This window comes from Spinacia oleracea, chromosome 1 (assembly GCF_020520425.1).
Source record: "Spinacia oleracea cultivar Varoflay chromosome 1, BTI_SOV_V1, whole genome shotgun sequence".
Lineage (NCBI taxonomy): Eukaryota > Viridiplantae > Streptophyta > Magnoliopsida > Caryophyllales > Amaranthaceae > Spinacia > Spinacia oleracea.
Window position 1 is genome coordinate 100,881,623 of NC_079487.1, and position 25,753 is coordinate 100,907,375.

At 35.1% G+C, this 25,753-nt stretch overlaps 2 protein-coding genes across 2 annotated transcripts; one reads left to right on the forward strand and one right to left on the reverse strand.

The window, feature by feature from the left end:
• Positions 1-1,046: 1,046 nt before the first annotated feature.
• On the reverse strand, positions 1,047-4,707 carry LOC110778390 (zinc finger protein CO3). Its single transcript, XM_021982947.2, has 4 exons — positions 4,173-4,707; positions 2,663-2,815; positions 2,319-2,483; positions 1,047-1,241 (listed from the first exon to the last, which is right to left on the reverse strand). The coding sequence occupies exons 1-4, from the start codon at positions 4,656-4,658 to the stop codon at positions 1,128-1,130; spliced, it is 918 nt and encodes a 305-aa protein (XP_021838639.2). The 5' UTR covers positions 4,659-4,707; the 3' UTR covers positions 1,047-1,127.
• Positions 4,708-24,946: 20,239 nt separating this feature from the next.
• Positions 24,947-25,519, forward strand: LOC110777769 (uncharacterized). The gene has a single exon (XM_021982358.2). It carries the CDS (start codon positions 24,947-24,949, stop codon positions 25,517-25,519), a length of 573 nt encoding a protein of 190 aa, XP_021838050.2.
• Positions 25,520-25,753: the final 234 nt, after the last annotated feature.

Consider the following 25,753-nt stretch of genomic DNA (forward strand, 5'->3'; position numbering starts at 1 on the left):
TTACAATAATCTAGCGGAGAACCATCTACTTTATAATCATAAGCTGCATTTTCGATCAAATCTATCAACCTCATAATACAGCCATAAGCCATTTTTAAGTCAAGCTAAAATAATTGCTTTTTTTTTTTGAGGACAATCACTCAGCTCACATCTTCAAATCTATCAATATCATAGAATATGTTATAATCCATGATTTCTATCAATCATTCTTCTTATAGAATATTAAGGTACAATATATTTTAATGTAATTAGAATCCTTATGTTAGGTTTCTAACACGGCAAAGATTGTTATTGTTGTAACTCGTATAAATATTGATCAATTGCAAACACTCTAACCAAGGAGTTTCTCTAAATCTAATACGGTACTACCGTATTACATCGTAGGTTTTATATCTCGTCTCCACAAGTTTATTTATTTTATCCAACATCTTCATTAAAACTTAACAGCACATATGAAATACTAATCAATTAGGTTTCTTTATGAAAATATATGAAGAACATTACTTTTTTTTTGAGGGGATGAAGAAAATTACTCAATTGAATAGAAATTGCACTAACATGGAATATGTCATGTACTCCGTACTACGTAGTAAAAAATTCTAACAAAATTATGCGCAAAGTCGTTTACATTACTGCTTTATTTATTACAGCTTAGTAAAGAGTACGAAGTACGTTTTACTACTTAAAATAATACATTAAAATTAGTTGTTGGGCCCGGGCGATGCCCCGGGTTATTACATTAATAACATTAACATTTACTTATATATAATTTATGTTGTAATGATAACATGAAACATGTAATAGCTTAGCGGTAAAAGCTTTGATGTTTAAACGCAAGATCATGAGTTCAAACCTTACACAAACGATGTTAGACATTTTTTCATGTAGATGAAGATTACATGGAGCGAACAACCCATAAGGAGAGCGCCACGTGTCAAATATACTTTCTTGTAAACGCCTTTTAATATATAGTATAAATTTGTCTACTTAGAATCTTTACTTTTTTTTTCGTTTTTAATCTTTTTTGCTACTGTGCGTAGTGGAGGTGATAGTCCATCATAAATAATAATAATAATAATAAGATACAAAATAATATATAAATATCTTCCTAATGAAGTCCTAAACACTTAAAAACGATAAGTTGTTCGATCAGGAGGCCAACTCGAGAGGTAAGGGACGTATAGTAGGTTTGACATTGCTTCTTGCAACCATTCGTCGTTGAAATCACCACGCTGTTCGATCTGCATGGGAATACACACGTTTACAAATTCAACTCATACAACTTAAACATTACACAAAATAGTACATACAAGTATACAACATATTAGGGGTAATACAAAAATTTAGGGTACCCAATTGGAATCAGAACTTGTTGGGAACTTGCGGTTTCAAAACGTGTTTCTCGGTTTCTAATTCCTGGTAACAAATTTGTGATCTTTTGCAACAAATTCCGATTCCGGTTCTATAACAAATTATAAACCAATCATAACCCAAATCATAAATTATATAATATTTTTTTAATAAATTGGTAACATTTATTTTAATCTATAAAATAACAAGGTAGTTGAACCAGAACATGTTCGAATCTCATTTTCTGAAACCTATTGTTACAGGTTCTGGTTCAGGTTCTGATTTTCAAGCAACAGGTCTCATTCCGTTTCTTACAAATTTAATATAGTACCATGTTATGCTTACTCGTACTATACCTACTACTACGTGGCACTAATACTCACTCTGTTCGGGTTTAATTTGTGACATTGATCCTTCAAGGTTGGATAAAATTTCGTGAAGCTAAGCTAGTGACAAGTGCTTCATAAAGTTCATCCAACGATAAAACGTTATCGAAAATGGTAAAGGTCGTAACATGCGACCTTTAAGCCGTGTCACAATGATGACATGGCATGCTTATGGGTCATGATTTAAATTGGAAACTAAAATATTTAACTTATATAACGTGTTATACATGTTACAAAAAAGGTAGGAAAATCTTAATATTCTAATTTATTTCCTTCTTTATATCGATAATCTTATTTACATATTTTCATAGTAAAAATATTGAATTGGCAGTAAAAATATTAAATGTGCCAATTAAACTGCGACACGTAAGATTGCGACAACTAAAAATTGTCGCAACTTGCGACCTTTATCATCACCCAAACGTTATATTACTAGATCAAATTAAACCATCAATGAGACTAAGGCCCCGTTTAGTTCACCTTAATTTTCCTGATCTGATCTGGTTTTACATATGCTAGTATAACTTAATTGTATTAATTTCATCTCTCACACACTCAAAAAAAACAAAAAAAAGAGATTACCTTGTTAATATGAGCATTAGGAAATGGTAGTGCAACAACGTTGTTGTTATCATGGTGGGTGATGGGATGATCAGAATTAGAAGGTGATTGATCATCGTCATGATTCTTAGCGAACCGACCACGAATTCGAACCCTCCTATCAGCTAAGGTTTTACGACAGGCATACTGTTGATCGAGATGACAAAAAAGAATAATATTAGCATATAATTGAGATATAACAGTAATTTACGTAGTACTTAATCAAAACTAACTAGCTACTTATAAGAGAGTGACTTTTCGAGACCAAAAAAGATTAAAGTTAGCTAAGATTATATATTTATAAAAGATCGATATGAAGTACGTACCTTAATAGTTTTACGGAAGTTTCTTTGATTTCTCTTGTTAAGATAGCGAAGAATCCTATCTTTTCTTTCTTCTGCAGAATATCTTCTCACTTTAGTGCTACTACTGTTCTCTGATTCTGTTACTTGTGTCGTCTTCGTCTGCCCTTCATATCCCTATATCCATCAACGTAACGCACTACTAGATTATATCAACAATTCTTGCCTGTATTTTTTTTAAAAAAAAATCGAAACGAAATGCTAAATGTGCGTTTAAAATATAATTCGATTAAGGTCTTGTTTAGTTCACCTTTAAAAATAAAACTTCCTAAGTTTTAAGTAGTTAACGTCCGCTCTAGCAAGTAAATATCAGTTGTATTGTACACTTGTACTCCTAAATCCTAATTAGTAAAAACTAGTAATTGGTACCAAAAATTAATAACATTATAATATTATGTTCATCTATTAGTTGTTGTTCATATATAAATAACACTAGGGGGAAAAAAATCAATTTAAAAGAGTTACGATCAGTAAAAAATAATTTCAACCCGTAACAGTTTCAACTCGATAAAACACATTTGAACTAAACAGGGCACATAAATTAATTTTAAAGGAAAGAAATTTTTTTGAGATACTCATCGGCTTTGCCAATCACTTGTATTTATATCCAAGGTGTATATAAAAATAAAAAATATGCACCATAATTAATTATTTAACGTAAAAGGCCTACGCCACTAGGTTTCCTAATTGAGCTAGCTAGTGCATCATGCTCACCTTGAATATAAGCCTAGCTACTCTCGATTCAAACTTAGCTTGAGTACAATTTTGAAATCAATCCTAACCATCTTTTACGTAATTTTAAAATTGATAATATGTAGAATAAACACAAACTAAATTGGTGCGTATTTTTTAAAACTAAACTATTACGGAGTATAATTATAAGAAATGAGTTTTTTGATCGACTTGTTGTACTTGAACCATTTTGGTTGTATGAACAAGTCCAATCGATTGTGGTCCAATATAGTTTGTTAGCTAGCTCGATTATTTACCTACTAGTTTTACATTAGTTGTGACTTGTGAGTAAACCTCGTACAAGATAAAACATAATTTTAAATAGTTTTTTTTTTAGAGAAGCATAGTATAAACCCTAAGTTTAATTGGCATATTATTGAAAGTTTGATTTTTATACTAGGTAGTGAGAATAGACACTACTGAACCAACACATACCACAGGTTAATTAGTCAGCTCAGCTCTTAGTTGACAGGGCTCGATCATATGACCTCCAAGTCACACAGTGCGTTTTAATTTCCACCAACTTGTGTTGATTTAAACCAATACAATAAGATTCAAACACAAGAACTCAAGTTAATTTCATTTTTATAATTTTTTTATTGAAGATTAGCAATTATCGTTATATATTTCCTCCATTTTTTTTTAAATTGCATCATTTGGGTTTGGATTTGGATTTAGTTTTTCCGGGATCTTATATTAAATCTATAAGTAAAAAAACATATACTTCGATATAAATACATACCCAACACTCAGGAGTGGCAACATAATGGTTCGTACTGCTTGGTACATAAGTTGGTAACATACTATAACCATTACTATCAAAATCGTCGTAAGTACTCCCCGGCGAATGCCCATTGCTTTGGCCGCTATAGTAGTCGAAACCCGACATCCCGAAGCCGTGTACATCAACCAAGGAACTTGAGTTCGACGAACAATCAACACTAACACTATTATTATTATTATTGGTAATATTTTCAGAGAGAATAAAATTATCATCTAAACCGCATCCAAAATCGGTCGAAAATGGAAAGAAACAATCCTCTTGACCTAGCCACATTGTGAGACCATAATTCATAGGGTTAACATTATTTGATTGTGGTGCAAAGTAAGTTGCATTTGGGAGAGTTGAAGCCATTGATAAGTAGAGAGAATATAAACAAAGGGACAATATATAAGTTAATTGATTATTGTTTAGTGGTTTGGGTTGTATGTGTGCATGTTGAAGCATTTTGGGAGTTTGGCAAAATGTATATATATAGGGTTAATTTAGTAACAGTATTATCTTGGCCGCTCGGTCTTTCCCTGAAAATAATAAAAGTACAATAGCATCTTGTGCAAGTTGTAGTGCCCTAGCTGCCTAGGATAAATGCTAAAAATAGGATAAGAAATTAACTGTTTTGTTTTCTTTTTGGTGATGTACTTGGTCATATACTCGATCACACCCCTCCCCACAAATAAAAGAGAAAGCCATTTTTTCAATCTTTTTTTATCCCTGTTTTTTATGGGAAGAAAATCAATAACTAGCTCAAGATTCTTTAGAATTTTACAAAACTGTAAATTATTGCTATGTTTGACAACATTAACGAAAATTGAAATGACAATAGTTGTATACTTGTATTTCATAGGTAGGAGTTTGTCAAAGGACCAACTCAACGAAAAGCTTAAGTTGATGGTTGAAGCCTCAAAATTAGTTTTATACTCTATTACGTCCCCTCACATGAAATCCCTTTGGGCTTGAAATATGGATGCGACATAGGACTCCTCATACCCAGCGCGAAATATTCCACTTTGAAATGAGGGGTGGATGAGATTTGAACCCGTGGCCTTTGCGTCACGCTGGCTCTGATACCATGTCAATGGACCAACTCAACCAAAAGCTTAAACTTCAAGATTAGCTTTATACTCTATCAGGCTTGAATAAGTTGTTCGGTAGAATTATTTGTCGAATGAGATGATATTTTTTTTATTTTTTAACTAACTTAACTACAGTTTCAGTATTTTAATAAATTTAAGAGCATCCATCTCAAATTTGTAAACAACTCTAGTTTGAATTAAGCACCAATCCTTAAATGGATTATGCCAAAAAAAAAAAAAAGAGTCTATAACTTGTTTCAAATTTTTTTTGACATGTTTATTAGAATTGTTTGAAATAAGTGGCCAAATAGAACCTATTTTAAAGTAGCACTCTTATCCGGTCTCTCAAATTTACTGAATTGTCCTAATACTAAGAGTTTTTGTCTAGAATCTTTTTTGGACTTCTCACCCTCACAGAATAAGGGTGGGGGTGTGGATGTAGAAAGGTATTGTTCTAAGGTAGATTTTATTTTAGACTAGTAATTCGTATTAATTACGGAGAAAGCCAACTTTAACATACAAACATTGAAGCTAGGGATGCTAATGAGCCGAGTTGAGCTCGAGTTTGGCTAAGCTCGACTCGAACTCGAAAACTCATAGTCAAACTCGACTCGACTCGAAAACTCGCGAGCTTAAAATTTTCAAACTCGACTCGAAAACTAAACCCGAGCTCGAACTCGACTCGAAATCGGCTCAAAAACTCAAAGCCGAGCTCAAAAACTAAACTCAAGCTCGAACTCGGCTTGAACTCAACTCGAAGTCGGCTCGAAAACACAAGCACTCGAGCTAAAACTTGACTCGTAATCGACTTGAAAACCCAAAATTGAGCTTAAATTCAACTTAAATCAAATTTAAATCTTATAAAAAGTAAGTTTATACCCCAAATCAATATATCCATTAGCCCAAATTAAAGCCCAATGGAAGTGATTTGTACACTTTCATACTCAAAGAGCAATACTTATAACCCTTTTCCCCTTTCCTCCCTCACTTATTTACCAATGTGGGACAAAGTTAATATAATATTTTCTTCTTTCCTCCCTCACTTATTTACCCATGTGGGACAAAATGAATATACTTATTTCCTTCTTTCCTCCCTTATTTATGTACCAACGTTGGAGTAACGGTAGAAGACATTTTGACTGCCAAATAGTGTAATCCATATGTACGAATTAGATTTTTTTTTTTTGTCCTTAATAACTTATTCATCAATTTTAGGAAGAAAAAAAATATTTTTATTAAAGAATTAAAAAACATAAAATGATGAATAAAAATGATAAAATAAAACATTTATATTTTTATAACAGTTTTTATTATGTATATATAATTCGAGCTTCTCGAGCTTTTCGAGTCGAGTACAAGTTGCTCGACTCGACTCGTTAAATTTCCGAGTCGTGCTGATTCGAGTCGAGTTTTGACCGAGCTTTGACCGAGTCGGGTTCGAGTAGCTCGCGAGTTCGGGGAGCTCATAAGCACCCCTAATTGAAGCAATATCGAATGTTATGAGTATCATATACATGTCAGGGTTAGGATTGATTGTCCTATATTGAAAAATAGAGGGAGAATCATATAAGATTGATAGACTACTTTACCTTTAACAGATTAATTTAAAATTGAAACTATATATGTTGAGCTTATATATAGTCAGTCTCTCCGCTAATATAGGCTTAAAGGCTTATATGTGGTTGTCCCTATAAAAAAATAATTATAATTCCTATATACTCCATTCGTTCCTTAATGTTAGTATAATTCCTATATACTCCATTTGTGACGGTTGTTCACGTCTATGTTTGGTTGTAAACCCTGTCGTAAAAGCCTTTTGCGATGTGATTTTTGACCCGTCGTTATTAGGTTGTCATTAAAAATACAAATTCTTATAGTGTATATATTTGGAGAAGTATCTAATAAGATCACAAATGCTTATTTACCCTTATGTATGAATCACCAGCATTAGTCAAAAATCATAAAGGAGTATGTAAAAAGTGGCATAATTAAGAAAAAGTGGGTAGATTAAAAAAAAAAAGCGCAATTTGAATTATACACACGGATACACGGTACTAATTGTGCACCCTGATGAACATCATTTGAGAATCTGATGAACATGCATGGAGAATGATTTCAATGTACATGTACAAGTGGAATATTTGAAATATATGTTCTTTGGATTTGAAATATATGTTCTTTGGATTTGAACTATATGTTCAATTGTTACATATTCTTTGAGTATGAACAATATGTTCTTTGTATTTGAACTATATGTTCCTTTAAAACAGGGTGCACATTGAGCATTGTGCACCCTGAAGCATAAACCATATTTTGAAAAAAGCGGGAGTATATTACTCGTATTTTAACAACATTACAAAATACTTCTAGTCTTACTAAGCTATACACTCGGTTGCACCTAAAGTGTGGTTTACCCATTCATATCTCAATGAAGGAAAAAACACTTAGATGCATCTAGCTTTATGTACACCCGATTATGGTTTTTAAAAAGAAAGTACACCCAGTTATAAAATGTATTTTCTTGTATACTTTATTCATTTAATTATGCTATTTTACTAGTGTATTTGTACACAGTATCTTGCTTTAAGAAGTCTATTTTAAAATCAAATATAGGGCCCAAAAATATTTGAAACAGTTTTGTTAAAATAACTTTTTTCTATTACAAGGGTCCCAAGTTGCAAAGGATGTATGGTGACTTATCATTTAGAATTTGCTCAGCCGAATGGCCGCATATAAAACCGATCGACAGGGTGTGAAGTAATTTGGTATATTGAGAGGGTGTTAAGTAATTTGGTGTAATGCTTGCGGAATCAGGTGCCCTCTTTACTTTGCATCTTACATTACAACCTTTTTTACACGGTTGCTATACACAACCTTTAATTACTTTGGCGCACCCTTGTAAAAAATCAGAAATACCCTTTTTAATTCTTTGGTTTCTGTATGAAATAGTTAACTATATTTTGTTCAATCTATATGAAATAGTTAACTCTATTTTGTTCAATCTATAAGAAATAGTTAGTTCCACTACGTTCAATTTATACGAAATAGCTAATTCTGTTTTGTTCAATCTGTACAAAATGGAAGTGTATATTTCATATAAGTTACATGAAGTGACTCGAAAAAAACAGAAAAAAATGGATATTACCTCAATTCCAAGGTCTTCCAAGTCAAAAAAACCTCCATGTCAATCCAAATACGTATTCTAATTTTATCACGTACACGTTACACTAAAAAAATTCAAGTTTACGTGAACAAAAATAATAGGGGAAAAGGTTGAGAGAAAACAATAAAAGTGGGGGTTAGGTTTTTTTTTCAGAATGAAACAAATGAATGAAAAAAGGGTTGCGTCAAGTAAAATCATGTTGCATTTAGCAACCCCTTTTTTATACCATTTGGATTTGCTTTCCTTGACACTTTGGGGCAACACACACACACAGAATTAAAATAAAAATAAAATTGGTAACACTACAAATAAACCTATTTACAATATCGGATTTCTGTAACTTAGCGGAAGTGACGGACCTAAAAGTTATATTAAGCTGCTTCGAGTTAAATTTAATATAAACTTACATTAACTTTAGAAAAAAAAAAAAAAAAACATGTCTATTCCCTATTTTATGTGCATCTTTTTTATAAACTACTGCTACTCTAATATAATTAACCAAAATTTTAAGTTCTAACATTTATTGTTTTGGTACATATATTACACATTCAAACTACCTGCATTATATTTTTCAACCCTTTCATAAAGTCATGGGCGAAGCTATATGGGGGCCTTGGTAGGCCATGCCCCCCCCCCCCCCCCCCCCCCCCCCGAAATTTTAGATATATAATTAAAGTTGCAGGTATAAACTATTTATTTTATTTAGCTCAGTTGGTAGCAACAACTAGCTGTCATCTTGCTAGTTGTAGGTTCGATCTCTAGCTTTTGCCTCTTCTATTAAGCATTTTTATTTTTAATTTGATACATCTATTGTTACTTGTTTACGAAACCCATTATGGACTTATATTCATTTTTCAAACTTGTTTTATTATCAGTAATTTTCATTACTTTTATTGTTATAGTATGGAAGTAGAGAATAAGTTATATTGTCCAACAAAATTTATACAAAGTAAATATTTAATATTTAATATTACTTAACTGTTTTACCTAGATATTTTAATATTTAACGGTACTAAACATGTGTCACTTAAAACTTCCTTTTAATAGTGTCCAAGTGTTTTAGTGTTAGTATTTTAAATATTAAAAATTTTAGGTCAATTTACATTCTACAGTACTAAATAACAACAAAAAAAATAGTTGGTTTGATATATTGAAATTCTAGTATTTTATTGGAATTAGACAAGTATTTATGTACAAATTTCGGCCCCCTTTGTACAAACATTCTGGCTTCGCCCTGTATAAAGTTCTTCACACATACTATAATTTTACATAACTACCGGAAACAAATAAGTGAATGTCAGCAGGTACCCCTCACATGTGAATAATTTTGCAGGAGAGGAAAAGTGTGTACGAAGTAGTAAGAAAACTAGTCTTAATTAAAAATTAGGTTAAGTTGGAATAATAAAATAAAATAGTACCATGTTTTTGACAAACATGGAACTTAATAACGTAAAAGTAAGAAAAAAACTCATGGATGGAACGACTCGAAACAAAAAGTGAAAATATCTTTGTAGAACTAAGGGATAGGTAAGATAATGTGTTAGTAAATATTATTTAAAATCGATAATTTTAAATCGAGTTTCCTTTAAATACTTTTAAGTTATTTAATTGAACATTATAATAATAATAATAATAATAATAACTGACTTGGCTATTTTTAATGCGGCTGAGTTGACCTTCCGTCGTATGGGGATTCGGCTTTGTGGGGATTGTTTTAAGAGCATTCTCTTCATTCTAAATGTCGTCATGGGCAAGGTTCTGATTTCATGGCCCCACCTGATGTTGGGGATGGTGTTGTTCGGTTTGTGTTCTATGGTCTTTCTAAACCGTCACTTGCTTCTGATGTTCATGTGGATACTGCGGTGCGAGAACAGGACTGTAGTTTTACCGTCACTCTCCTTGACAGATTGTTTTCTAAACGACTTTGCACTGTTAAATCCATCCCTCCTAAATGTCGTTTGGGTTTTTCCCGGGTTTTGAAAGGCGCGCTTAATAGGGTTATTTGTAAGCCTGAGGATATCTCGTGTTGGGTTACTCTTCTCGTGTTGCCTCTATGTATCCTTAAGATCTTCAGTCCGATGAGTAATCGCGAGTGCTCATCTGCCGTTAAGCGGCAACGGCAGGAAGAGAGGGTTGCTAATGCTATTCGTACTTGGAGTGAGCCGGGTGGTAGTATGCTTCTTTTGCGGGAAGCTTTGGCAGCTGGATCCCCTACTTTGATGGATGTTGATGCAGATCTTGATTTGGCAGAGCGTAATAACAAGCAGTGTCGTAGGAAGATTTGTGATGGTCATTACATTGCCGCAGTCCGCGTTCTTTCTTCTTCTGGCGTTGCGCCTTAATAATGAGGCATTCTTGCGGATTTACAGTGAAAACACCCTTCTTTTCAGCTCCGTCCTTGCCTGATATTCCTATTGATCACCATCATCTCATAGCTACTTCTGTTGTTGTTTTGGACCGGATTAAGAGTTTTCCATGTGGCACATCTTGTGGGAGGGACGGTTTGCGAGCTCAGCACCTTATGGATTGCTTGAGTGGTGCTAATGTGGTTGTTTCTGATGAGTTAGTTGACTCCATTTCTGGGTGGTTAACCTCTTTTTAGCATGAAAATGTCCTATGGGTTTGGCCGTTTGGGTGAGTATATTGCTAGTGCTCCCCCCTAGGGGTGTGCAAAAACTGGGCCGGACCGAAAAAATGGACCGGACCGGACCGACCCAGACCGGACCAGACCGGACCGAAGACAATCGGTCCGGTCATCGGGTCGAGAAATATCAATTTCCGGTCTTCGGTCGGGTCCGGTCTGGTCCGGTCCAAAACCCGATTTTGGACCGGACCGATTTTTCTTAATAAAATATAATATAAAATACTTAAAAAGTTAATTCTCTCCTTTAATATGTTGTAAATATTATTATATTGTGATATGTTTTATTTTAGCTTCCAAAAAAGGCCTTAAAAAATTGATTTTTTTATATATATTTTTTCTTTTTTACCTTAATTTTTAGAAAAATAAAAAATATATAGAAAAAGGTCTACAACCGGTCCAAATCGGTCCGGTCCGGGTTTTGGACCGATTTTATCGGTCCGGTCCGGGTTCGGTCCAAGCATAATCGGTCCGGTCTTTGGGTCTCAAATTATCAAATTTCGGTCTTCGGTCCGGTCCGGGTCGGTCCGGTCCGGTCCGGGTTTGGACCGATGAACACCCCTACTCCCCCCACACCTCTTGTCAAGCCCGGTGGTGGTATTCGTCCTATTGTTGTGGGTACTGTTTGGCGACGTCTGGTTTCGAAGGTTGGTGCTGTTATGGTTGGTCCGTTTTTGGGGAGTTATTTTGATGGTCTTCAATTTGGTGTCGGTATATCTGCGGGTGGTGAGGCAATTCTTCACGCTGTGAACCAGTTGATTGAAGATTGGGGTTCTGATGTGGGTCTTTCTATGTTGTTGGTGGATTTTCAAAATGCCTTTAATTTGGTTGATCGAGCGGTCATGTTACGTGAAGTCCGCCTTCGTTGTCCGGGCATTTCGCGATGGGTTGAATTCTGCTACTCTACTCCAGCCAGATTGTATTATGGGGAGCACACATTATGTTCGTCGCAAGGGGTGCAGCAGGGTGATCCCCTTGGTCCTCTACTTTTTTCTTTGGCTTTACAACCCCTGGTTTGTAAAATCAGGGACGCTTTTGATGTATGTCTTCAGGCATGGTATTTGGATGACGGCACTATCATTGGTGACACCTTAGTAGTGGGGAAGGTTCTGCAGCTGATTAAGGAGGACGGGCCTTGTCTCAGGTTACATCTTAACGTGAAGAAGACTGAGCTTTTCTGGCCTACAAAGGATCCTCGAAGCAGGCTTGTGGGAGTCTTTCCCTCCGATATTGCTCGTCCTTTGCATGGTGTTAAGTTGCTTGATGGTCCCGCTAGTTCCAATTCAGTTTTTAGTGGTGAGCTTGTGATGCAGAGGGTGACAAAGACCATTGGGCTTATGGATAAGGTTATTCAGCTTGATGATCCTCAGTGTGAGCTATTGTTACTTAGGGCATGTACCGGAGTTTCTAAACTCTACTTTGCTTTGCGTACTTGTCCTCCTGGTATTTTTGAGGCGGCTCAGCTCTTTCGATGAGGCTCTTCGATCTTACTTGGAGCGTATTGTTACTGCTTCGGGGCCTGGCTTTGGCGATTGGCAGTGGCGACTTGCCACCTTACCTTTTTCATTTGGCAGGCTTAGTGTTTATTCCGCAAGTGATGTTCGTCATTATGCTTTTCTTGCTTCTCGTTTGCAGTCTTTTGGTTTGCAGACACAGCTCCTACGGCATGTTGATATTGTTGGTCTTGTTCGAGCATTTGATGATGCGTTGTGTGTATTTAATAGAACGGTTGAGTATGACATTATGAGTAATCCTAGTGAGGTCGCTGCCCCCGAACTCATGAAGAAATTGGCAGATATATATTTCATAAAGGTTACTACATCTGCAAAATCCATCTCTTTATCTCCTCGACAGTCGGCGTTGTGGAAATCGCAGCAGGGAGATCACACCTCTACTTAGCTTCGTTCGGTCCCCATATCAGGTTTGGGACACACGATGAATGCTAAGACTTATCGATGTGTGTTGTGTTACCGGTTGGGGGTTCCTTTGTTCTCTGTTACGGCGCCATGTTCTGCTTGCTCCAGGGTCTTTGCGGGAGACATCTTTGGTGATCATGCGATGCCATGTGCTTACATCGTGGGTATTAAACATCAGCATATTGTGGTTCGGGATACCCTTGTTGATGTTTGTTATCAGTCTAGGATTTCGGCGTGGGAAGAGGTTGATATTGGCCTATCTGGAGGGGGGGGCGAGGAGCTCTCCGTCCAGCATACGTGTTGCTCTACTCTTGGGATCGGGGCTGTGATGTGTGTGTTGATTTGACAGGATCTTCCCCTTTGACACAATTTGGGTTGTCTGGCTTTGTCCCGGGCCGGGTTGTGTCTGATGCGGCTATTCGGAAGCGGGTCAAGTACGAAGCGCGTTGCAGGGCCATTGGTTATGGCTTTCTTCCGTTCTCTTTCTCTTCTTTGGGGGAGCTGGATAAGGATGCGGTTGCGTTGCTGAAGCGGATTCAGAAGTTTTATAGGACTCGGGACATTGGGGCTCGTGCTGCTGCTCATATTTTCACCAGGATAGGTTTTGCTATAGCCAGAGGAGTGGGTGCCCAGATTGTCTCTCGGCTTCCCACTAATTTTTTGTAAAATTTTGACTTTGTTATTTAGAAGTTCTCTAAGACTCAAAACATTGGAGCTTATGCTGCTGCTCATATCTTCACCACGATAGATTTTGCTATAGGTAGAGGAGTGGGGTCCCATATTGTATTTCGACTTTCCACTAACTTTTTATAATTTGATTGACTTTATTAAGCATTTGATTTATTAATAATAATAACGATAATGCTTCGTAATAATTTGTTACAGTTACTGTAAATGCAGGGTATTACATTCCTCTTGCAGGGAACAAAGACATTGGTTGAATTTGTGAATGTTTGTACTCATAAGTCATAATGAATATTAAAATCGTGATGAAACTGGATTAATATATGGTGTCGTGAAAATTGATAGAGGTCCGGTATTCCGCGGGAAATTAAGAACTGCTCCGTACTTTTTTTTTTTTTTTGACAAGATAAAAAGGCTATGTTTTTTGATAAAAAGAATAGTTAATATGAAATTAGGCAACTAAATAAAAATACATGGAGTACTAAAAACTCAAAACAATTTAATAAGGGTGAGTTTATCTAAGTCTTAAAGTGAGTCTCGAGGTGAGTCGTGAGTTTCAAATCTAAGTCTTGGAATAATGTGGTAGAATACTATAGCAAGTCTTAAAGTGAGTTAAAATCCAAGACTCGCTTAAGATTTTACTTTTTTTTTCCAACCAAATCAAATTATACCACATTATCATACTTTATCCTATTTAATTATCTTTTTTTAGGAGTTTAGTTGAGTATGAGAAAAATCTAGGGATACTATGTAAAAATAGGAAGAGTCTTGTGCGATTCTGAATAATAAAAAAAGTTAGTAAAAATCTGGTGTACCGGAGTCTGGAGATTGGGGCGAGTATGAAGGTAAACTCACCCTAATCAAAAATAAATTCAAAACTTTAGAACATTCTAATTTTAATCTACAAAACATCTAAATAAAAGTATATGTAGTACTAAAAACAGCTCATAAATCAATATTTATATGTAATCAAGAATGGACAATACATCTTTAATTTCAATTGAATGGAAGTCATTGTTCTCAACCATAGTACTAATCAAAGTCGGATTCATAATAATTTGATTGATCTTCGACAACATGCATCTGTCATAGAAAATTAGATGATTTTTCATTATGGAATACATCGATTGACAACAAGCTAGTGATGTATCGACATGACTCAAAAACTCTGCGGAAAAGAGAGATTGACCAATTGAACAAAATCACTATACATTCAAGTTGTAGATCTATTGAAATTAATTAAAGACAACAAAATGAAATACTTAAAGGTTCGTTCGGCATCGTTTTAGTTCACAGGGTAAATGTTTTTAAGCAATCCTCTTTGAAAAATTTATATTTATAATTACCCTCGTCACCTCGTGCATTTCAATTTACAACCAATGAACCAATAACACGATTAGTAATTACCATACAGTACATTACACTTCGGGCCAAAGTCGGCAAGGAAAGAATCAACCATATCTGAAGACATGTCTTGGAAGACTTATTACAAAGCCTAGCTTAGCTAGTTCCTTTAGGGACACCATTTAAATTCCTTCCATGAGAGAGAGAGAATCAACAACCTTTGAATCATCCATCAACATCAAACATTTCTAATCATCTTCTAATCATAAATAAAATAGTATAAAAGTAGTAATTAATTAATAAGTAACCCTAGTTGGTTTTCAGGTTCCAACAACTTCACATTTCTCCATGTTCTTTCTGAAGACTGAATCTTTAGACTACTAAATTTATGTCAGTATAAAATCACTGGAGATATCTTATTAGAACATCTTTTTCTATTTTTCTTCCCCTTTTTAAAACGAAAATGACAAAAAAAATCTAATAATATATTATATTCTTTGATAAATTCCCTTTAAACTGAAGTGAAAAATATAATGTACGTATCAATATAAAATCATTGGGGTTCCATTTATATACGGATTTGTTACACTTTTTGTGAACAAGCGTCATCTTTTATGCTTACAAATTCATAATTGTTGGCCCTAAAGTAATTGGTTTCTTGATTAAAGATTTGCTTTCCAACCTAATGGTGAATATTTTCACTCTTACATGGGTGTAACACCCCGACAATTCTTTCTTTTCTAAAATAACCTTTTAATATAAAACGTAGAGAATTATCAAGGCATTATCGCCCGTGTGAAAACGTAACGGCTTATTCAGAATTTTGCAGCGGAAAACATAAAACTAACTTTAGGTTTATAAATAATCGATTACAGGTTTAGTCCCAAAAATCAACCAACGAAAATAAGGAAATATAAATAGTACGACAAGTTTAAAGTCCAATTAAACAAACCCAAGTCAACTTAGCAAATCAAAACTAAATACAAGCTCTCTATTCCCGATCCCAATGATGCAACATCTTCAAACCTGCAGATGGACAATGCTTATTGATCCTTAGAGACTGTTCACCAAAGATTGGGTCATCACAGGATCAATAAGGCATAGCCATGATCAACATGCACAAGCAAAAGCACGTAATCAGCAAAGCTGAGGACTACATACTAAATCAATAATAATCCTAACATGATTCTATTAAACGAACAACCCTAACATGATACTAATGAACACAAACAAGGGCAGACAAAACATGATAGTTTGACGACCATACTTGACCAGACTAGACTAGGCTAGACTTTTAGCAATAATATTATTTTAGTTGAAATAGACAATGGACCGAGTTGTCCATCCAACAGTCTTCACTAAGGAAGACGAGGTACGGGCGCGACTCCGTAACCTCACTGACCTGCGATATCGAGGAACGTTTGAATAAAAATAGAACACGGTGATCAATCCGGTCCCAAAAAAGGCCATGGGCTACCACCATGAACCCCAACTCCTGTTTGTCCGTCACTTTAGACGTGCACAGTCTAAAGCTATTGCTACTCAGTTTCACTTTACATGATTTACAAATTGAGACTCTGTTATGACTCAACAATCACATAAGGCATACAATCCACATTTGTTCACAACTGTTTTTATCCTGGAATTAAGTAAGTGATCATAAAGGCATCAATCAAGACTCATTCCAATTTACCCAACCTTTCCTTTAACCATGATCAACCCTGTATATGGGTATAAAGTTTCAACTTACTAAACAAGGTCCGCCGCCCTCATAAAGTAGTGAAAAGCTAGAAAGGGAACAATAACCAATCGATCCAAACCAACATATAGAATAATCTAGTGTTCCCAACCAACATGTTTGTATCAATCATCCATACTAACATGTTACAATTCTCATAATGCAATATAAGTTCAATATGTCCGTCCAACAGTATTAAACATGCAATTTCAACATAACCAAGTTCGTCAATAATATCAAAATCACCAAGTTCAACAATAATATCAACATAACCAAGTTCAACAACAAATTCAACATGGTTTCAACAATTAGCACACATTCCAAGCACACAGGTATGTACGTACCTTGTGTAAACAAATTGATATGCCACTAACAATCTCAAAAGTCGTCTACAGAGAATTCTCCGCCTAACACAACCAACAAATATTCCCAATCAATTTCTAATCATTCGCAACCATAATAAAGCATTCTAAATACATCCTAAACATATTTAGAACCTTCCCTAACATTAAAACTTGAACATTTGATTTCCTAGCATCATAATTATTGAATTAGTGATTGAAATTCGTTGAAAACTCTTTGCAAACATTATACTTTAAATTTCCAGCAATATAAATTCGTTTAAAACTTCGCCAAGACCAAAGTAACATGCTTAGAACATTGAAACAATAATTTTAATAATCCACAATCATCCTACCATGGTTTAAAACCATTAAAACCTTAAAATCCATGCTTTAAGTAATTAAAAATCATTATTTCAATGCAATTACATAATCCTGAAATTAAATTATTATTTAAGCATAATATATAATATGAAAATTCTAACTAAATCATAAAAAGTATAATTTAAATTCAAGAACATAATTTAAATTATTAAAACGTAATTAAAACATTAATTAGTTTTAAGGTTTAAGAATTAACCAAAAAGAGAGACAAAGAGGGAAGGCTGGCCGGCGGTAGCTGGGCGGCGCAGCAACAAGGAATCCGGCGGCGTGTCGCGGCCGGTGACTAGTGGTTGGCTAGGCGGCAGCATAGCGGCTGTGAGCAAGGAGAACAAACAGTTAGGAGAGAAAATGAAAGAAGGAATGAGAAAGAAGAAGGGAAGAGAAGCTGGCGGTGGGCTGCGGCAAGGATGACGACTGTTGGGGCATCGACGCCGGTGGAGTGGTGGTTGATGACGCGGCTGGGCGGCAGGGTGAAGGTGGTCGCACGGCTCGGTGGCTGTGGAAAACAGAACCACAATTAAGCGGAGAAGGGAACGAAGGAAAGCACGAAGCAAGAGATGGAGAGGAGGAGAAATACCAGACGGTGGAGGAGGACAGGTGGCCGTGTGGTGGTTGGTCGACGGTTGTGGCGGCGCTGCAAGGGTGCAGCAGTTCAGCAAAGTACACGTCAAGGGAAGAGGAGGTTGAGGGTTTTCATATTCACGTGAAATTGAAACAATGATGGGGAAATATGGGTTATTTGTTTTGGGCTTTACCAATTTGGGCTAGGATTAGAATAGAGTTGTTTGAATCCAAAACCGGTTAGGATTGTTTTATAAGTTCAATCGTGTTTTCGTAATTCGAATTCTTTTCAACATCGAATTCTAAAATTATTTTTGATTTCATAAACCGTTGAAATATTTAAAATGTAATAAAAATAAATATACGTTAATTATATTATTATTTCTAAAATTCTTAAATTCTATTTAAATATAATTAATTATACATTAAAATATATTAATAAAATTTATAAAATTACGGGGGATTACAATCTACCCCTCTTAAAAGCCAAGATATTCTAGTTTTTACTATTAAAAAAAGACTTTAAATCTGAATTCAAAATTATCCTTTGATATAATAAATTTTATAAAAAATGGTGCAACCGGATCTAGGGTATGTTCGGTATCATTTTCGGCTTCCAGTTTTAAATTTTATGAGTTTGGAAGTCTATGATTTAGATTAAATTATGAACTAAAATATAATCTCACCTATAGTAATCCCTTTTGATTTTGAAAATTAGCGAGCGCGCGCGTGCGCACACACACAAAAGCATTTCATTCTACTTTTTTAGTTTGCAAATTTTTTGTTTTTAGTTTCTAAAAACCAGAAAATTAAACTAGGAAAAAACCGATATCGAAGCGACACTAAATTATCTTCTGGCTTGTTTCCTTACTATGGAGTGTTTCATAAAGTCTATTCACTTCTTTTACGTACTCTCTCCGTTTCTGAATACTCACAACACTTGTCTTTTTCGACCCTTTTTTAAAAATTGCAACGCTTTCTATTTTGGCATGAGCCCACTAATCATTTTTTTCTCTCCCGCTAACTCCACTTGCACTAATTCTTTATTGTTTCGTTCTCTTACTTAGAGCAACATCAGCGACAAGTCTTAAGACTTGAATTTTGTTGATATGACATATGCCCCACCTAGTCTTAAGATTAGACCTGTCAATTTATAGCATTGAAGTGTATTAGAGAAAAATCAAGGGGGTCTGAAGATTTTCTTCACATGTCATGTCAGCATTACACTATTATTAGAGCAAGATCAGGGGGGGTTTTGTCTTAAGACTTTATTTAATTGCCATGTCAAAATTTCATTAATATTTAATAATTAAATTGTTGTTAAGACTTCTTAAGATTCAATCAAATTTATCTCTTTACCCATCAAATTCATTTAAGACTTGTAAATTTATGTACAATATTAATTTTATTATTTAATTTAACTCACGCACCAAGTCTTAAGTTGAGTCTTAGTTTTTCAAGACTCAATTTAAGACTTTGTTAAGACTCGTCTACTTTAATGCTACAATTTCTATGTGTCTTATCTTAAAACTGATGAGTCATATGGCACATCAGCACAATTCAAGTCTTAAGACTTGGGGCTGATCATGCTCTTAAGTAATTAAATATTATTAAGACTCCTTAATATTCAATCAAATTTATCTCTTCACCCTTCAAACTTATGTAAGATGTGTGTATTTATGCACCATTTATTATTTTATTATTTTATCCAACTCACACAAGGAGTCTTAAGTGTAGTCTTAGTTTTTCAAGACTCGGTTTAAGACTTTGTCAAAACTTATCCCCTTCAATGCTAAAAATTACTTTGTCTAATCTTAAGACTAGGTGAGTCATATGTCATGTCAGTACAACTCAAGTCTTAATATATAAGGTTGGTCATGCTCTTAGTCTTAGCAATGTCTTAAATTAAGTCTTGAAAAACTAAAACTCAACTTAAGACTCAATGTGTGAGTTAAATAAAAAATAAAGTAAGATGTCATATTATTTTAGATGTTTTAAATGAATTTAAGGGTGAAGAGCTAGGTTTGGATGAGTCTGAAGAACACTTAACAGAATTTAATTAATTAAATATTAGTGAAAAGTTGAGATGACATAGAAAAAAGTTCTAAGACAAGACCCCCTTGATGTTTCTCTAGTCCTAATTGCATCAATTCTTTGTTATTTCTCTCTCTCAAAAACAATTAAAATATTCACATTTATTCCACTTGCACGTTAATTTATTCATTTAAATGTATCACTCACAAGCCTTCCTAAAACTATGTGCAAATTCAAGTGTTCCAAGTATTCTGAAACGAATTGATCGAGTACTGTATTCTTTTTTTCGATAAATCTTTTGCCATCTTTTCCTTATTTTTCCACGGTATTTAATTATTTATCAGTTTCACTCATTATCGCTTACTTTATGCACTTTTTCTCATAACTATCTACATCCCTGTTGTTTTGTCTACATTTTCCCTTCTTACAGTCACTTGTCTTGTACAAATTTTCCTTAAAAAAAACACTACATCCGTTTTTTAAAGTTGTTCATAGTTACTATTTGTATGGACTCTAATGCAATATTTAACTACTAATATATTCAGTATGTGAAAAAATTATAAAAAGTTGATATTCCAAAAAATACATACCGAGACCAACACTACAAGAATTTGTATCTTTATTGACAACCTAATAACGACGGGTCAAAAATTCCGTCGCAAAATCCTTTTGCGACGGGGCTAACAACCAAACAATGACGGGAACAACCGTCGCAATTGTCTTTTACGACGGGTTAACGACATGATTTTCCATTAACGACGGCCCCCTTTTATGACGGGTTCGCGACAGAAAATCCCGTCATTAATCAACGATTATTGACCTTTAGGGACGGAATTTTCCGTCGTTAATGGAACAATTTCTTGTAGTGCAATCTAACATGATCTTACATGTAACGTCATGATATATATAATACAAACTTTTCTATAAGGCGGTCTTACACAAAAGACCACATTGGTATCATATAAGTTAAGCAATAAAACCAATTAGTTAAGCACTTGAACTAATTAGTTAAGCACTGAAACAATTAGTTAAGCAAATGAATTAATAGTAAAGCAATGTAACCAATTAGTTAAGAAATTAAACCAATTAGTTAAGCAACCAAAGTGGTCTTTCCGGTAAGGCGGTCTTACACAAAAGTTACCGTATACTTCCTCCATTTTTTTATAATTGCACCATCTTGGTTTTAGCACTATTCACATGTTCTTATATAGTTATTTTTTGTGATTTATATGTAAGAAAAAATATATTCATGTGGGATCTTGTTAGATTCGTCTCGAAATATACTTTCAAATTATCAAATTTTTATAACTTTTTAAAATGTATAATGAGAGATATTAGTGGTTAAAATAGTGCATTGGCAAGCGTGAAATCCCAGATGGTGCAATTAAAAAAAAATGGAGGAAGTATATAATAGTGAGAATTTACTGTTAAATTTTCATATTTTGGACACATATTTTAAGGCGTAAAGAACTTTAAAAAACGAAGGTAGGAAGGTTTACAGTAAATTAGTACCCATGGAAAAAACACACAAAAAAAACGGATGATGTATTTAACTCAATAACATTTAGGATAGGCGGGGTTAGGATTGGCTAACTTTTTTTTTTCATTCATAAGCACAGAAATTCATTTTGATGTACAGAGGAAAAAACTTGTATAAAGTTAGGTTACTTTATTAGATTATCAAGTTGCATCTTAGTGTATAATGACAGCTCGAACAAAATATAAACCATTTGATATACGAAGTACTCAAGTACATAGTTTCTAGGAAAATTGGCCATAAATAATCTCAACTTTCACTCATCTTTTTAAAATAATTTCAATTTTGGATTATTTTGTAATAATCTCAACTTTCGGACATACCTTCTTAAAATAATCAAAACTATCAATTTGCCTATGTACAATAGACACAAAATGATATATTTAGTAATGACAAAAAAAAACTTCAAATTATTTTGAAAAGGTAACCCCAAAAGTTTGGATTATTCTAAAATAATCCAAATTTTAGAAGATAAGTGAAAGTTGGGATTACTCTTATTAATTTTTCCTAGTTTCGAAATGTAGAAAATATTTTCTTTATACAAAACTTAAAAGGTCAATTATACCCATATTTTTATTATTAAAAAAAAAAAAATTATCTTTCATACCAGCTCCTCATCGTGAACACTTTTATGTTTTAATGGATTGAAAATAGAAGTACTGTTATTTCTTTTTTCATTTAAAGAACAAACAAACTTAATTAAAAATCAAGATCATGACTAAGATGCATGCATAAACCTGGTTATGGAGAAATAAACTAATTTAGATAAAATTAGCTGATTTAGATATGAATCGAATGTAAATTGGCAGGTTAAATTGTCAAATTATCCGGCTTGCAAACAGCCAAGCTAATGGATTATATATTAAACGCAACAATGGTCGATTGTCGATCTACCATTGGTTTAAGTATGAGGTAGAGAGAAACTTTGGGAGTTTTGCGAGGACCGTTTTTCCGTTCTTGCGTGATTACCACCTTAAGGTGGCTCATCTTTGGCCGGTGATTTCTCCGACCACCGTGAAAATGGATTCTGGACATAAAGTTTAATTTCACAATGTGGCTCTCTTGCTGCCCATTCTTTTCTTTTTCTCCTCTTTTTTTAAAAAGTTCTTGCACCTTTGTATCTCTGATTTTTTTGCTCCTATTTCACACCAATTTGCATATTCATAATATTTACACCAGGCAAACAATGGTCAAATATCTTGTAAAAGCCAACGCTTGAGATGGAAACTGTAAGTTTCTTTTTCAATTTTTGGGTATTTTTGTCATTTTAAATTTTGTATAAAGATATTATTTTCTGCATTTAGCAATACCCTTAGTTTAGGATACCATAATTGTTTCCTAGACTTAAAAGCTTTAAACTAATTATCTCCAACCCTCAAAAGCTTTAAACTAATCATTAAGGCTTCGTTTATATTGAAGAAAAACACTTTGGTGGAAAATGAATTTGTATTTTTTTTTCTGTTTATGTTTGTTAAGGGGTAAAAAGTAATTTTCTAAACCCCTCAAGTCACCAGGATCAGATGGGGTTCCACCCGCCTTCTTCCAACACCAATGGAGTGTGGTGGGTGACGAAGTGTGTGATGTTGTTCTAAATTTTTTCAACAGCGGGTACATGCTCAAAGAAGTCAACCAGACCTGCATCACCTTAATCCCAAAAGAAGACCGGCCTGACTCGGTAACAAAGTTAGACCGATCAGCCTGTACAACTCCTCCTACAAAATTATATCAAAATTTATGGTGAGGAGACTTAAAGACGTAATGTCGTCCATTGTGGGAGATTTCCAGGATGCGTTCGTGCCAGGTCGCCTTCTTGCTGATAACTGCTTCATCGCCCACGAACTGCTCAACTCAGTAAAGAAGAAGAAAAAATGAAAAGTTTTCGAAGCCATATTGAAAGTGGACCTCAGAGTCAACTGAGACTTCCTGTCTAATACTCTAAGAGCTTGCAACTTTCCTGCGAACTGGATCCACTGGATAATGCAATGTGTCTCCACAGTGATATTCTGGTCAATGGTGTTCCATCCAAGTCTTTCAAGCCGAATTCAGGATTACGACAAGGTGATCCCCTCTCTCCACACCATTTTATTCTTTGCATGAAAGTTCTGTCGAGAAACATGAAAAAACTGCAGAACAAAGGAGCTATCATGGGAATAAGGGCGGCTAGGGGAAGTCAGATAGTGGGGCACTTTTCTTCGAGGATGACGCATTAATCTGTTTCAAAGCCACTCCAGGATCATGTAAAACTATGCGCAACACTATTGAAGAATTTTGCAGAGTCTCAGGGGAGATGATCAACAATGACAAATCATATGTCATTTTTAGCCCTGTACTACGAAGAGATTTAGAAGGTTTATGAGAAAGCCTCTGGGGGTAAGGGATAAGGACCTTCTAGGATATTATTTGGGTTGTCCTATGGATATTGATGGAAGATCGGTGACAAAATTTTCGCCAATGATCGAAAAAATATCGAAGAAAATTACGGAATAGAAGTTTACCTCTCTCTCCCAGTCAGGTAAGCTCTTGCTTATTAATACTATCTTAGTGGCGTTGGTTACGCACATCATGTCCACTTACTCCATCCCGAAGAAGGTCCTTAACAAGATCAGCAACATGCTACTGAGGTTTTTCTGGGCCTCGTCAGAAGACCGTAAGCCCATTTACTGGAGGAGAAAATAAAACCTTTGGCAGCACAAAAGTAAGGGGGTCTGGAATTGAGAAATGTGGTTGCATTGAATTCGGCCCTTTTATTCTAAATGGCATGGAGGATCCACTCCATACCTGATCTTCTGATTAGCAAACTCTATCGAGCAAAGTACCGAGGGTCAGCGTTGGCCAGTGTCAGTGTCAGTGGGAGTTCTCTCCACTCTAACACCAGTTGGGCAGCGAGAAGCATCCAAAAGAGTGTGAGCCTTCTCAAAGGGGGTCTTCGCAAGATTATTAGAAATGGAGCAAGTACCTTTATTGAGGGAGATAAATGGGTAGGAAAGGACACACTTACGATAAAAATGAAGCTGTCGAGACACTCCGGAACCAAAAAGTCGAGTGTTTAATGTCAGGTCCAGGAATCTGGAATGCAAACCTAATCTGGAACTCTTTCGAAAGAAAGGATGCCAGAAACATTTTAGGAACCCACTTACCAGCTGAAAGCTGTGCTGATGAGATCGTGTGGGACATCACTACTTCAGGGTCGTACTCCATCAAGTCAGGGTATTGGATGATAATGGAAAACTTAACGGGAGTGAGGATGAAAGAAAACTTATGGGTGCAATGGTGTAAACGAGGTCTTGTACCAAAATGGAAAATGTTCATCTGAAAAGTCATGCACAAAGCCATACTGGCAAAAGCCAACCTTGCTAAGCGAGGATTACACTTGGATGAGAGTTGCAGTTTATGCAATAATGAACATGAGACGCTGGACCATATGCTCAAGGACTGCTCTTTCTCGGACAGAGTTTGGAGAGCGTGTCACCTTGGTGTCTACTCTACTAGTCCAGGGATTCCTATCCAGGGATGGATTAAAAACATCTTGAAATATCTGATGAATGAGGATGGAAGAGGTGATGAGAGAGTGGCTCAATTTACTATAACTCTCTGGGCTATTTGTACTCATGGAAATGATATCATTTTCAAAGGGATAACCCCAATTTTGGATGTTGTGATGAGATGTATTGAAGAGTTCAAAAAAAGGTGGGAGGACACATCTAGAAGTAGAGATTCAAGAAGCGATAATCTAAACTTAAAAAAAGTTGGGAAAAACAGAAATGGTGGGGTCAGGGAAGGGTGCCATTGGAAGCATGGGGCGATCAGCTCTCACATAATCGTCCATATTCTGGTGGATGCTGCTTGGAAGAGTAACCAAGACCGCAGAAATGAGTCGTGGGTGCAGCGGTAGGATGGGCGGGTGAAAGTGGTAGATACAAACATATCTCGGGCGCGGATCGTATATATATTTGCCATGTCCCCTATTCAGGCGGAATGTCAAGCTATCATTCGTGGTTTAAGGGAAGGCCTTAAATGTGGACCGAATATTATAGTAAAAACGGATTGCAAGAATGCAGTGGAGTACATTAAAGACCTTAATTCGAGACCACCGGAGGTCAGACTGCTCGTTCGGGAGATTAACACT